Source organism: Microcaecilia unicolor, chromosome 6, assembly GCF_901765095.1.
Source record: "Microcaecilia unicolor chromosome 6, aMicUni1.1, whole genome shotgun sequence".
NCBI classification, from domain to species: Eukaryota; Metazoa; Chordata; class Amphibia; order Gymnophiona; family Siphonopidae; genus Microcaecilia; species Microcaecilia unicolor.
This window is the reverse complement of record NC_044036.1, coordinates 231,144,437-231,160,151: the sequence shown is the minus strand read 5'-3', so window position 1 is coordinate 231,160,151 and position 15,715 is coordinate 231,144,437. Positions and strand designations below refer to the sequence as shown.

Genomic DNA, 15,715 nt, shown 5'->3' with positions numbered 1-15,715 from the left:
CTGGATCGAGTTGGAGTTCCAGTCAAGATGCTGAGTCTGGATTGAGTTGTAGTTCTAGTCAAGATGCTGAGTCTGGATCGAGTTGCAGTTCCAGTCAAGATGCTGAGTCTGGAGTGAGTTGCAGCATTGGCAGTCAAGATGCTGAGTCTGGATCGAGTTGTAGTTCCAGTCAAGATGCTGAGGCTGGATCGAGTTGTAGTTCCAGTCAAGATGCTGAGTCTGGAGCGAGTTGTAGTTCCAGTCAAGATGCTGAGTCTGGATCGAGTTGCAGTTCCAGTCAAGATGCTGAGTCTGGATTGAGTTGTAGTTCCAGTCAAGATGCTGAGTCTGGATTGAGTTGCAGTGCCAGTCAAGATGCTGAGTCTGGAGCGAGTTGCAGTGCCAGCCGAGATACTGAGTCCACGATGAGTGCTGAGTCTACACTGAGTGCAGAGCCCAGCCAAGATGACGAGTCCACGATGAGTGCTGAGTCTGCACCGAGTGCAGAGTTCAGCCGAGATGCTGAATCAGAATTGAGTTACAGTCCCGGGCAAGATGCAGAATCCGGGTCAAGTTACAGTCCCGGCGAAGTTGCTGAGTCCGGTGAGAGTTGCCGTCCCGGCCAAGATGCTGAGTCCGGGTCAAGTTGCAACTCCGGTCAAGATGTTGAGTCCGGTGAGAGTTGGAGTTCCAGTCCCAGGCAAGATGCTGAGTCTGGGTCAAGTTGCAGTCCTGGTCAAGAGGCTGAGTCCGGGTCAAATTGCAGTTCCGGCCAAGATGCTGAGTCCGGAGCGAGTTCCAGTGCCAGCCGAGATGCTGAGTCTATGCTGAGTACCAAGTCCAGCCAAGATGCTGAGTCTGAGTTGAGTGGCAGTTCCGGCCAAGATGCTGAGGCCGGACCAGGTTGCAGTCTCAGGCAAGATGCTGAGTCTACTCCAAGTTCCCATTTCAGCCAAGATGTTGAACTCCTTCTGAGTTCCAGCTCCAGCCAAGGGGCAAGGTCTAGTCTGAAGTCCAGTTCGAGTTCCTGTCTGGCTTCAGATTCCAGGATGGGTGTGGGCTCTAGCCCAGTTCTGGCTGCTACAGGGGAGTGCCAGGAAGTCAAGGAAGTTGTGGACTCCTTCAGGAGATGGTTCCTGTTGAATAGAACTCCGCTTGTTGCATCCAAGACTCTGATCCTGCCTAGCAGCCATTCTAAAGAGCCTCGTGGCGGCCAAAGCCATTCTGGTTTCCTAGTTCCAGATGTACTTGTTACGTCCTGCCCAGCCGCCCAGATTTATGTTGTGAAACCCATTGGGAGATTTCATCACAGCTACCCATGGAGACCTAAATTGTCTTTTGAGACCTGGAGCTCCCGTGGGGACACGGGAGCCTTGAGGGGGAGGTGCTGTTATGATTGGGGTCTGAACCCCTCTCAAACATACCTCTTTCCTGGGGGTCAGCTTCTTAGCTGGCTTCTGTTTCTTTTCTCTGTCCTTTCTGAGCTGGCTCTGTCTCTCTGTGCTGGCAGCTTCCAGCAGCATGGCTCTAATTGTTTCACTATACTGCACCTGTGTGGGTGGACTGAGTTACCTCTACCTCTCTTTGGGGGTACTGGCTTCAAGTGCTTCACGGTTTTGCATTGGTGTGGGTTGGGCCTCTCTGGGTCAGTGTGCTTTTGCCTAGGTCTAGGGAGTGTGACATCATCAGGGAGGGCCTTGATAAGGAAGTGGTGTTGTTTCCTTCAGGGCCTTTGCAACGGTGGTGTTTGCTTTAGGTAGGGTGGTGCAGTGTGCACTTCTGACTTTGTGTCTAGTTTCCCTGCTTGCTTTTGCTAAGGTCCAGGTTAGTGTTAGTGCAGGGTGCACTGGTGTTTGTGTGTTTAGCTTTCCTGCTTTTCTTTCTTGGTTTTGGAAGCATTGCTGTGTGTAGGGCTTTGGAAGCTCTGTTGCTGATAGAAGTACTTCAGGGTTTGGTGTTGTTAGGAACACTGCAGGGTTTGCTGTTAGAATTACTTCTGGTGTTTGTGCTATTGCAGTCTTTGGTGTTTGGTGCTTTAGAAGCACTTTTGGCTTATGTGTTAGCTTCCCTGTTTTTTCCTTGTGGCTCCCCTGTCTTCCCTTTTAGTGCTAGGAGCTCTTCTGGTTGCTTGCCAGAGTAGTGCTTAGGAAGCACCTTGTTAGTTGTATCTAGCTTGCTAGAGCAGTGCTTAGGGAGCTGGTTAGTTCTGTGTTTAAGCTTATTAGTGTAAAGCTCTGCTTGTAGCTTGGTGCTTAGTAGCACCTGTGTTAGCTTTGTGTTTAGTTCCCTGCTCTGTTAGTTTAGGGCTTAGGAAGTCCCTTTCTTGAGCAGGGATTAGGAGCTCCTGTTTAGTATAGGGCTTAGGAAGTCCTTTTTGTCAGTTTACTGTTAGGAACACTCCTGCTGGTTTAGGGCTTGGGAGCACGTAGATCAGTTTAGGTTTAGGAGCACTTCTGTTTCCATTCCTGGTCCCTATGTCATCCGGTATCCAGTAAGTCCTGTCGGCTACTCGAACCTAGGAGCTCAACTCCTGGGGGGCTTAGTAGCTAAGTGCAGGTGAAGCTGTGTGGACCAGTCCGGTGTGCTCCAGTCCGGTGTTCCAGTCCTGTGTCCTCCAGTCCGGGGGATTCCAATCGAGTGTTCCAGTCCGGGGGATTGCAGTCCAGTGTTCCAGTTCTGTGTCCTCCAGTCCGGGGGATTCCAGTCCATGTGTTCCGGTTCGCTGGGCAGTGCCTGCAGTCCCTGCCGGTGTGCTTACCCAGTGTTGGTTGGTGGGTTTTGCCTGCTGCTGTCGCTCCTCGTCAGCAGCCCAAGGGCTCACGTTTGCTCCAGAGCCCGGCCCCGCGGGCTCTGAACCTAAGAACCTGACAGACACAAATGAAGAAAATAAGAAGCAACATAAGCACTGGCAAGTCAGATGCATTCCACGTATTTGCAAAGGTGGAAAAAAGAGAAAATGTCAACCAGTATGGTTAAAGGTGAAGTAAAAGAGACCATTACAGCCAAAAGATTGTCCTTCAAAGAATGAAAAAAGGACACAAATGAAGAAAATAAGAAGCAACATAAGCACTGGCAAGTCAGATGCAAAGCATTAATAAAGAAGGCTAAAAGAGAAACTTGCCACAGAGGCTAAAACTCACAACAATGTATTCAGGTACATCAGAAGCAGAATTCTCAACCAGGTCACCTCCAACTCTCCTTCCCTTAGTCCATTCTCTCAACCCTCCAACCCCTGCCTCCTTTTCTTCCTTTTCTGAAATCACTGAAGAGGAAACTACACATCTTCTTTCCTCCTAAAAACTAACTACCTGTTCCTCTGATCCTATTCCTACCCATCTACTTAATACTATATCTCCTACTGTCATCCCTTTTATCTGTCATATCCTCAATCTTTCACTGTCCACTGCGACTGTTCCTGATGCCTTCAAACATACCGTAGTCACACCACTCCTTAAAAAAACCTTCATTGGACCCTACCTGTCCTTCCAACTATCGCCCCATCTCCCTCCTCCCATTCCTATCCAAGATACTTGAACGTGCTTGTTCACCGCCGTTGCCTTGACTCTCTTTCATCTCAACCTATTGTTGATCCACTTCAATCTGGCTTTCACCCCCTTCATTCAACTGAAACAGCGCTTGCTAAAGTCTCCAATGATCTGTTCCTGGCCAGTCCAAAGGTCTCTATTCTATCCTCATCCTTCTCGATCTATCTGCTGCTTTTGACACTGTTGATCACAGCCTACTCCTTGATACGCTGTCCTCACTTGGATTTCAGGGCTCTGCTCTTTCCTGGTTTTCTTCTTATCTCTACCAGCGTACCTTTAGTGTATACTCTAGTGGATCCTCCTCTACTTCTATCCCACTATCAGTTGGTGTACCTCAGGGATCCGTCCTGGGACCTCTTCTTTTCTCCATCTATACTTCTTCCCTTGGTACTCTGATCTCATCCCATGGTTTTCAGTATCATCTTTACGCTGATGATTCCCAGATCTACCTCTCCACACCAGAAATCTCAGCTGAAATCCAGGCCAAAGTATCAGCCTGCCTGTTGCTGCCTGGATGTCTCAGCGCCATCTGAAACTAAACATGACCAAGACTGAGCTTCTTATCTTTCCCCCTAAACCAACCTCTCCTCCTCCCCCATTCTCTATTTCTGTGGATAATACTCTCATCCTTTCTGTCTCATCAGCTCGTAACCTTGGGGTCATCTTCGACTCCTCCCTCTCCTTCTCTGCACATATTCAGCAGACTGCTAAAACCTGTCGTTTCTTTCTCTATAATATCACCAAAATTCGCCCTTTCCTTTCTGAGCACACTACCAGAACCCACATCCACGCTCTTATCACCTCGCGCTTAGACTATTGCAACTTGCTTCTCACAGGTCTCCCACTTAGCCATCTCTCTCCTCTTCAATCTGTTCAAAATTCTGCTGCATGACTAATATTCCGCCAGTGTCGTTTTGCTCATATTAGCCGTCTCCTCAAGTCACTTCACTGGCTTCCTATCCATTTCCGCATACAGTTCAAACTCCTCTTATTGACCTATAAGTGCATTCACTCTGCAGCTCCTCAGTATCTCTCCACTCTCATCTCTCCCTACATGGTAAATCTCTCTTATCTGCACCCTTCTCCTCCACTGCTAACTCCAGACTCCGTTCCTTTTATCTTGCTGCACCATATGCCTGGAATAGACTTCCTGAGCCGGTACGTCAAGCTCCATCTCTGGCAGTCTTCAAATCTAAGCTAAAAACCCACCTTTTTGATGCAGCTTTTAACTCCTAACCCTTATTCACTTGTTCAGAACCCTTATTTTATCATCCTCACTTTAATATTCCCTTATCTCTTGTTTGTCCTGTTTGTATGTCCTAATTACATTGTAAGCTCTGTCGAGCAGGGACTGTCTCTTCATGTTAAAGTGTACAGCGCTGCGTACATCTAGTAGCGCTTTAGAAATTATAAGTAATAGTAGTAGTAGTGCCCGAACTGTCCAGATGACCACCGGAGGGTATCGGGGATCACCTCCCCTTACTCCCCCAGTGATCACTAACCCCCTCCCACACTAAAAAAAAAAATTGCCAGCCTTTCATACCCAGCTCCATGACAATAGGCAGGTCCCTGGAGCAGTTTTAGTGGGTGCAGTGCACTTCAGGCAGGTGAGCCCTCCGAAACCCACCCGAAACCCACATGTAGGTGCCCCCTTCACCCCTTAGGGCTATGGTAGTGGTGTACAGTTGTGGGGAGTGGGTTTGGGGGGAGGGGGGTTGGGGGGCTCAGCACCCAAGGTAAGGGAGCTATGTACCTGGGAGCAATTTGTGAAGTCAACTGTAGTGCCCCCTAGGGTGCCCGGTTGGTGTCCTGGCATGTCAGGGGGACCAGTGCAATACGAATTCTGGCTCCTTCCACAACCAAAAGGCTTGGATTTGGTCGTTTTTGAGATGGGCATCCTCAGTTTCCATTAGGGCTGAAAACCGGGGACAACCATCTCTAAGGTCGACCATCTCAACATTTAGGTCGACCATCTCTAAGGTCGACCTAAATGTTGAGATTTGGGCGTCCCCGACCATATTATCGAAATGGAAGATGGACGCCCATCTAGTTTCGATAATACGGGTTTCCCCGCCCCTTCGTGGGGCCATCCTGCGAGGACGCCCTCATGAAAACTTGGGAGCCCCGTTCAATTATGCCCCGCCACATCTTTTTTGAAATATGGCAAACAAAACTGAACACAAATACTCAAGATGAGGTCGCACCATGGGGCGATACAGAGGCATTATAGTATTTTTGGTCTTATTCACCATCCCTTTCCTAATAATTCCTGTTTGCTTTTTTGGCCGCCGCCACCACCACCACATAATGGGTAGAAGATTTCAGTGTACTGTCTATGATGATACCTAGACCTTTTTCTTGGGTGCTGACCCTAGCACAAGGTAGCTATGATTCAAATTCTTCTTCCCAATGTGCATCACTTTGCATTTGTCTACATTGAATTTCAACTCCCATTTGGATACCCAGTGCCCAGTCTTCCATGTTCATACAGTCTTCCTGCAATGTTTCACAGTCCACATGTGTTTTAACAACCTTGAATAGTTTTGTGCAATCGAACTATTCAATTCACCCTCTTGTCATTCCGACTTCCAGATCATGTGTAAATATGTTAAACAGTACCAGTTCCGGACTTCCAGTGACGTCTCCAGCACCGATGGTAGCCTGAACCTGTTGCTCCAGCTCGACCCCGCTATTAAAGCTAACTTTAGCATTTCAAACAGCAAACTTTTTATCCTTCTCTGCTCCGGAGGTGAACTCTGGTGAAGGAGAGGAACGATGTCCCAAAAATCTAAAGCCTCGACGGCTAGAGGAGAGGCTAGAAGTAGGCAGCGAGCACCATGTTTCCTCCCGCGATGATGAGGTATCCGACTCAGAGTCCTTAAGATCAGATGATGAAGCTGGAAGTGGTCCGGAGCCTCAATTTACAAAGGTATTACGGGACCTTCACAAAGATTTAGCCCATATGAAGGCTGAAATTGTGGAAAGCATAGATAATTTGCGGGGCAAGCTCAAGGAGGTGGGAGCCCGTATTGAAGAGCTCGAAGCACGTGTTGATGAACAGGCAGAGACGGTGATACAAATGCGTCAGAGAGAAGAAGGCTTCACAAATCAATTAGAGGAGCTCCAATATAAACTCAATGATATAGAAAATCGGGGCCACCGCAACAACTTGAGATTTCGGGGTGTACCAGAAGCAGGAGATCAAGAAGATGTAAAACTCATAGTGCAAGAGCTATGCAAGCAGCTTCTTGCGGAGACCCCAGGAGGTGCTGTTCCGGAAATTGAGAGAGCTCACCGGGCCCTGGTGGTACTGCTGAATAATAAACCAAGAGATATAGTGGTGAGATTCTGGAACTATACGGAGAAAGAACATCTACTTGCCTTATCCAGGCAGAGGAAGGATTTAAAATTTAATGATACTCCAGTGGTTGTATATCAAGACCTGTCGGCCTATACGCTACAACAGAGGCGGATCATGAAGCCAATTTTGGAAACATTGGGCCAACATAATGTGAAATATCGTTGGGTGTTCCCGTTTGCTTTGTGCTTCACTATAGCTGGCAAGCATCATAAGGTACGCACTTTAAGCACTGCCAGACAGATTTTACAACTGGCGGGGTTCCTGGGTCCAGAAAGTGAAGCCTCTTCGTCGACGGCCACTAACCAAGATAAAGTGCAGCAATGGCAGCAGGTCTTCAATAAAGCCAAGAAGCCGCGTGCGTCTGTAATAAATGCATCATCGTAAGATGAAAGGAACGCGTGCTGACTGCAGTTCGGGACTTCATCTCTTGGGGTAGTTCATGTTACATAATAAGGGTTGTTTGAATGTTTGGCTATATTGTGGGGTCGGAAGGGTCTGTGGGTTGTGAGTTGAATGGTGGGTATGATGACCTTGCCTGGGAGCAGTGTGTCCGAGGGGAGGGATTTTCCCTCGGTTTTATTCACACTGGGAGTAACCTTTGAGTTTGAGGGTTGGTTGGGGGGAGAGAGGGATATCACACTGCCTTTGTGGGGTACAATGTATGGTAATGAGAAGTATTTTTCTAACTTATGGGACTTGGCTTAAAGATTGTCACATTAAATGTGAAGGGTTTGAATGTACATAGAAAGAGACAATTGATCTGGCAAGAGATAACTAGACAAAAACCATTTGTTATGATGTTACAGGAGACTCATCTGAAACGTGCCCATGAATATCTATTTCATCATGCTTCCTACTCTAAGACTTGTTTTGCTTCCTATATATCTAATAAGAAACAACGAGGAGTTGCAATACTTTTTCGGACTGATTTTCCTGTGCAGATAAAGCAGGTGAAACGGGACCTGCAGGGATGCTTTGTTTTGCTTCAAGGAACTTTTGAAAATAGAGATGTTACTTGGGCTTTGGTGTATGGCCCTAATGCGGGACAACCCTCATTCTTTAAGCTGCTTAAAAGACAGATACAATCGTTTGTGGTAGGTCAGCTCATTCTGGGTGGAGACTTTAATGCTACCCTGGACCCAGAGGTGGACAAGTCTGGCCCTGTATCACGGGGTGATAGAGTTCTTGCGACGCTTTTTGGCTTCCTTCTGAAGGAGTTGGGGTTATTTGACTCCTGGCGTGATCATCATCCTACAGACCGAGACTATACCTTCTACTCCTCAGCACATGCTTCCTACTCCCGTATTAACTACCTAATACTGGACACTTCATTAGGGGGTCAGATTAAGGATTCTCAAATTGGTAATATTACAATATCTGACCATGCCCCTTGTATGGTATACCTTGAGTGGATTGTAGCTGAAGCTATGGGGGGTTGGTGGATGTTAAATAATACGTTGCTGCGAAAAGATGATGTATGTAAGGAATATGTTAATGTGCTTCAGGAATATCTACATTTCAACTTGAACTCAGGGCCTTCAGTAGCTGTGATATGGGACACTCTTAAAGCAGTCTCCAGAGGATACTTCATGCGGGTGGCGGGAAAACTTAAGAGGTCGATGTGTAATTCTGGAGACGCCAGATTAAGGAGTTTGAAACTAAACATAAAAGTACAGGATCATTTAGGATCTATAAATCATTGCAATCTGCCCGTCTACAGTTGGATGTTTTGCTTTCTAGGGATCTTGAATTTCTCAATGAGAAGCTAAAGTTACATGGCTATGCAGAGAGAAACAAGATCAGTAGACAGTTGGCTATTAAGTTGCGTAAATTAAGAGCTGAAAGAACTGTTTTCCGTATTAAAGGGCGTGGAGGAGAAATTCTTAGAACATCTCAAGAAATATGTAACATACATAGTAACATAGTAGATGACGGCAGAAAAAGACCTGCACAGTCCATCCAGTCTGCCCAACAAGATAAACTCATATGTGCTACTTTTTGTGTATACCCTACCTTGATTTGTACCTGTCCTCTTCAGGGCACAGACCGTATAAGTCTGCCCAGCACTATCCCCGCCTCCCAACCACCAGCCCCGCCTCCCACCAACAGCTCTGGTACAGACCGTATAAATCTGCCCAGCATTTTCCCCGCCTCCCAACCACCAGCCCCGCCTCTCACCACTGGCTCTGCCACCCAATCTCGGCTAAGCTGCTGAGGATCCATTCCTTACGAACAGGACTCCCCTATGTCCATCCCACGCATGCCCGAACTCCGTCACCGCCCCCATCTCCACCACCCTGCAGAACTGTATGCTCAGGACTCTTCTATACAAGATGATGCTATTCGGTCATATCTTGAGGCAATAGATCTACCGATTCTTGCGTCTGAACATAAAGCATTGATGGAGGCCCCGATTGAGGTGTAGGAAGTAATTAAAGCTATTAAAACTTTGAAATCTGGTAAATCACCAGGTATAGACGGATATACTGGGGAATTTTATAAAACCTTTGTGCCTCAGTTGGCACCTAAATTAACAGAGGTGTTAAATTTTGTACGCTCTGGGGAAGAACTTCCACCCACGATAAAGGATGCATGGATAGAGGTTATCCCTAAACCTAATAAGGATGTGACCGAATGAGCATTATACAGACCTATCTCTGTGCTGAATGTTGATGTCCTTATCTTGGCTAAGGTATTGGCCACCAGATTGAATGTTGTATTACCTGCCCTGGTTCACCCAGATCAAGTAGGTTTTGTCCCAAATAGACAGGCTTCTGATAACATCAGACGTACCCTTGACATTACTGCAAAACAACGTAGGGTACCCTATTGTTTGCTTAGTGTAGACACTGAGAAAGCATTCGATAGGGTACATTGGCCTTTCTTACACAGTGTGTTGGAGCGGTATGGGTTTGAGCCTAACTTTGCTGTCTGGATTAGAGAGTTATATTCTAAGCCAAAGGCCTGTGTTAAGATCAATGGGCAGCAGGTTTCACCTTTTTTTGAGCTGCAGAGAGGCACTCGCCAAGGATGCCATCTTTCGCCCCTCCTTTTTGCCCTTGTGATGGAACCATTGGCTCAAAGTATTAGGAGCAGCGCAGAGATTCAGGGAGAAAGGGTTGGAGAGTGGGAGTCTAAGATCGCTCTTTTTGCGGATGATGTTCTCTTGACACTCTCCTCGCCCTTGGGCTCCCTGCCAGTGTTGTTCCAGGAGATTGAGAGATATGGCAAGGTCTCAGGGTTTAAAGTTAATGTGACCAAGACTGAAGCATTAGCATTAGGTATGGGGGAGGCTGAATATCGCCAGTGTACACAACTCTATCCTCTGACCTGGGTGACCAAGGGTATAAGATATTTAGGTGTTTTCATTACCAGTCATCTTGAGGGGCTGAGTGCTGCTAACTATGTCCCCTTGTTGAAATCGATTCGGAGTGACCTGGACCGCTGGGATCCTCTAATCCTATCCTGGTTTGGTAGAATTGCCACAGTGAAAATGAATATTTTGCCCCATTTGCTTTACCTTTTTCAGGCTATACCGTTGCTGATTACGAAGCAGTTGCTTCAGTCGGTGCAGGCACGGCTGCATAAATTTATTCGGAGGGAGGCCCGGCCTAGACTTCTGCGCTCCATTCTGTATATGGCCTGCAAAGCTAAAGGTGGATTGGGGGGGGTTCCTAACTTAGAGTTATACCATAAGCCGGCCCAGGCTAAAGCAGCGGTGGAGTGGTTTCAGGAGGCCCCACATAAGTTATGGGTGCAACTAGAACAGCATTTGGTCCGCAGTCCATTGAAATTAGGGCATTTGATCTGGTTGCCGCCTAGGCATAGGTATTTCAGACCTCATTTGAGCCCTATTGTTCAGTTTACATTTTTGTGTTGGGATAAATTAGAACATGTGAAAGGTTTTCGCAACTCCCGCCTGTCTCCTATAGCATATAATTCTGCATTCTCTCCGGGATGTTCTCCCTCCACATTTAGTAGGTGGAGGAGACAAGGACTAGATTTGTGGGGACAGTTGGTGGATAGGGATAACTTTTACTCATTTGCTGAAATGGCGGAAACATATCATTTGCCTCCAAAAGATCACTATGCTTATTGTCAAATTATTCATTTTCTCAGATCTACGGGACTTAAGGATAAACTGTTTGGGGAGGTGACTTTTTTAGAGGAGATATGTGTAAGAAATCAGGGTTCTAGCGGTCTGATCTCTTTGCTGTATGGCCATTTAAGGGATCTCCTGCCTGTTATTTGTAGACATCGTAGAAGTTGGGAAAAGGAACTAGGAGTGCATTATACAATTGGAGAATGGAAGAGAATGGAAAGGGCCTCTGTCACTATTTCCCCAGCAGTTAATATTCAAGAGAATTGTACTAAATTACTTTACCGCTGGTATTTAACACCTGTAAGATTAAGTCATATGTTTGGGGGTGTCCGGCCCGTTTGCTGGAGAAATTGTGGCCAATTGGGTACGCTAGGCCATATCTGGTGGTCGTGCAGAAAGGTGAAGGCCTGTTGGAAAGCGATTCAGAGTAGAATGCAGCTTTGGGTTGGGTCCCTTATTCCGTGGGATCCAGCTATTTTTCTGTTTAATAAGACTATACTAGGTGTTAGTGCAATAGGGAAGGCTCTGATTAAGCACTGTCTCTGTGCGGCACGCTTGGTAATTGCACGATCCTGGAAAGTGACTGGTAGCCCCTCTATACTCAAGTGGCGACAGCTCTTGGAATATATTGCTGAGCGGGAGAAGCTTTTGGCAACAGAAAGGAAAAAGTTGGCTAAATGGGGACAGATATGGGCTCCTGTATGGTCCTCAACAGTGTAGGGGTCTATGCTAGACTTTTGTTAGAGGGAAATAGCTGAAGTTTGAGTTTTGGAAGGGTGGTGTGTGGGTGGGGGGGTTGAGAGTAACATAGGCTATATACTAGGAGTTTTCTATATTATTATTTTTCTTTAAAATACATATAAAATACAACTGGAAAATGTAATGATACATGAGAGGGTGTCTGCTTGTGTAGCACCCTAAGAGGTGATGAATCTATGTTATTGCGTTTTCATCATATATGGTTTGTTATACTGTATATTTGCTGGATTCATTTAATAAAGCTTCCGGTTATAAATTAAAAAAAAACAAAACAGTACCAGTTCCAGTACAAATCCTTGCGGCACTCCACTATACACCCTCCTCTATTAAGAGAAATGGCCATTAAACCCTACCCTCTGTTTTCTGTCCAATAACCAATCCCTAATCCACAAGAGAACATTGCCTCCTATTCCATTCCTAAAATTTACCTTCAGTTTAGCAAGCTCAATGACTTTGTCCTATCCCGATTGTCTGTCTACAGAAATCAACTGCACTTGTCCCTCAGCTGCCTATTAAGATGTTCCATTGTATTCTACCGACATCGTGATTATAATCTATGTTACATGAATTTTCTGTGCGGCTCATAAAGAGGTTTGATTTGTACTGACATTATATATTTCTATTATATGAATGCTCTTCCATGATGCCTATTATGATGCATCATTGTACTCTGCTGACATATTTCTGTTATATTATTGTTCTACATTTAAATGTTTATATTTCTGACAATATCATGCTATTCTTGTTACTGGGATTAAACCTGCCTATCTCCAAGCTAACCTCAATTATTATATTTATGCTTATACTTGGTCATTTTACTATTGCTATACCTGCTGTACACCACCTTGAGTCTCTTCATAAAGGCGGTTAATAATTCCCAATGAATAAAGAAAAATGTGAGTATCATTTGCAAGAGAGAGTGAAAGGTACAGTCAATAGTCGAGAAAAACACTCAAAACCACTGTTCCCTCTAAACTGAGCGGAAGACCTCCACCTACAGTCCTGTCAATGGGGGTGCTGTTTCATCACCACATTTTCCAGGACTCCAGAAAACCTGCCTATCTCTAGCAAATGAAAGCAAAATATTGACGTGCCACCTCCCACTGACAGCAATGCAGGTGGAGGACTCCCGTTCTGCTTAAAGGAAGCAGTGCTCAAAACTATCTAGGCTGACAAAAAGCAGGTGACCCACAACAGAACCTCAAGGGACACCAAAGGAAGAAAACAGCCAAGAACAGAAACAGTTGCTAGCAAGCCATTTGAAAGGAGCAATACCAAGCCTGAACATTATGAGAAAACAGGAAAAGAGGATAGAAGGATCCTACTGTGTTAAAAGAAGAAGTGGCAGCCAAAAGAACCAATACAGAAAACTGACAACTGCAAGATGCCAGTGTTTAAGAAGAGGTAGCAGTTTCCATTGAGTAATAGCTCCCAAAACCTGATTCAGAGAAGCCATGAATACTATAACAATCTAGAAACTATGCCAAGGTAAGCGACACACTAAAGAACTCTTGAAATGCTAATCAAGAGAATGGGACAACAGTTTGAGAGACAAGTGGGTTCAAGCAATGATTTCAGACGACAGATGACTGAAATTTTCAAGACAAATGGAAAAGAAAATGGAAAACTGATATTTAAGGACAAATAATGGAATAAGGTCAAGACAACTGGGAGGACTTCAGAAAAGCTTATAAATGTTGGAGGAGGAGTGGAGTGAAATCAGAAAAGGTCAGAGGGACAGAGCTTAAAGGATATAAGAGAAGAGCATGCAGTTAAGAACACAGAATAAGGTTTGCATTGTTAATACACTGTTTAGTACACTGCACTATGATTCAAGAGAAATTCTGTGACAAGTTCTAGACTCCCTCATCCACTGACTACAGCTGTCATCTTAGGCAAGTCACCTTATCTTTCTGTGCTTCCAAGACCCCATGTAAAATAGTCTTTTTTAAACCTTAATTTGGCTTCTACATTTAAGAAATTATGAAGTAAATATAAAAAAGAATCAGATATCAATTACAATGACTTCTAAAAACCAAAAGCTTTATTCCTAGGAGTCACAGGGAGAAAAATAGTCAGCCCATGGCAGTCCGCAGTTTTTAAGCCGTCGACAGCTGCGAGCCAAACTGATCCCAGATATTCAATTCCAGGCCATGTCTGTGCTCTAGCACTGAACATCCAGGTAGGTATGTCTCCCAAAAGTTAACTGGGTACTGGCTGATATTCAAACCAGAGTCCAGTTAGCTCAGCGCATAGAGTTAGGACAGTCTTTTTGCTGTCTTAACTTCATCTGCTTTCTTAGCCAGTTAGCAGCTGAATATTGCCACTAACCAGTTAAGTAGTGGTTCAACCAAGCTCCTCTCATGGACTACCCTACACTAATTAGACAATGCAGGGGTGGTTAGTGCTGATATTCAACAGCAGTGTCTAAGTGCCACTGAATATCAGCCATTGGCAGCACAAGTTATTTAACTGGGCAAGAGGCTCAAGGTTAGGATAGTGAATAAAGTTAACCAGTTAGCTATAAATGTTTCATTACTAGGGTTAGTTTAGCCTACCATCTATATGTGCAGTCATAGCTGGGCTTATATGTATGTTTCCATTGGCCAGCTTTAAGCTTTTTTTCAGCTAAAATCTAGCCAGTTATTTATTAATTTATTAGGATTTATTTACCACCTTTTTGAAGGAATTCACTCAAGGCGGTGTACAGTAAGAACAGATTAAACATGAGCAACAGGCAATTACAGCAGTAAAAATATTCAAATAATACAAAGTATGGCGCAGTACACTACTTACAATATCAACACAATATGTAATAGAACTGACAGTGAAGGGAATAAGCAAAGATGGAACATATAGATAGGTAAGAGAGTAATAAGAGTTAGAAAGTAAGGTGACGAAATTTAATGAAAGTTGCACATGAGGTCAAGGCTAGCTAAAAATGTACCCAGCTATCTTGGTCATTTAGTGGTGCTCTTAAAATTGAACCTTACGCTTATAAACAGAAGTAGTTATTGACTCAGTTAGAGCGTGGTAGACTCCCATACTACAATGAAAATATAATTTTTTTTTTTTTTTTGGGGGGGGGGGGGGGGGAACAATGGAAGACTGTTAGTAGAAATTAAATCAGCCAATTAATAAGGAAAAGCGACAATTAAGAAATCATCTAAAATATTACACATATTTGTATGATCTGAAAGCTGAAATTATATCTATATATGCAAACACAACCTACCAAGAAAGACAAAACCATGCATATTTTACTTATCTATCTGTTCCAAGTATTTCATTACCATGGTTGTCTGCAATCGGACTTCCACAAACTGGAGAACTCTGTAATGCAGGCCTGACCCCATTGGCAAACTGGTCTGAATAATCCAAAACGAGCCACAATTATCACTAGAAAAAAATCTGTTTCAGACATAGCATCACAGAACAGAATTCATAAATCAAAGCAGCATTTCGATTTAAGAACCTATCAGAAAATTCCAACTAAGTGAATCAGACAGTTTAAAAATAGGATTTTATCCCTAGCGGTGCTTTAGCCTATAGAATATTTTTGTATGCACTCAGATCATTCTCTTGTAAAGTACTATCTGTAGCAAGCCATAGAAATGTTTTAGAGCACTCTCAAAACTTGCAGATGTACAAATGCCAAGATTCCACAGAAGAGTGACCAACTTTCTATACAGTTACATATTACTTCAAATAAACTGTGAAATGGCAGCTAAGTACATAAGATAGGCAAAATCTGTATCCATCATCAAGTATAAGTTGGGATTTCTTTTCTTCCATTAACAAATTTTATTGGTGTTTGTTTAAAACACAAGAGAATAACCATTAACAATCCCCCTCCCTCATCCCTTTTTTCCATACAGCCCAAATCCTAAAGTCCACAAAGAAGCAGAGATCCATTCCGCAGTAATCATGCCCATCATAAGCACGCTGCTTATACCCATCCCTTACACC

General features: G+C 44.6%; 1 protein-coding gene across 1 annotated transcript in view; it reads right to left on the bottom strand.

Moving 5' to 3' along the window:
• The window catches only part of PNPLA7 (patatin like phospholipase domain containing 7), a 2,530,065-nt gene that overhangs the window by 2,190,965 nt on the left and 323,385 nt on the right, over window positions 1–15,715 (bottom strand). Inside the window, exon 4 of the mRNA XM_030206608.1 lies at window positions 15,040–15,114. Coding sequence (XP_030062468.1) covers window positions 15,040–15,114 — 75 coding nt within the window. The remainder of the gene's footprint in view (window positions 1–15,039; window positions 15,115–15,715) is intronic.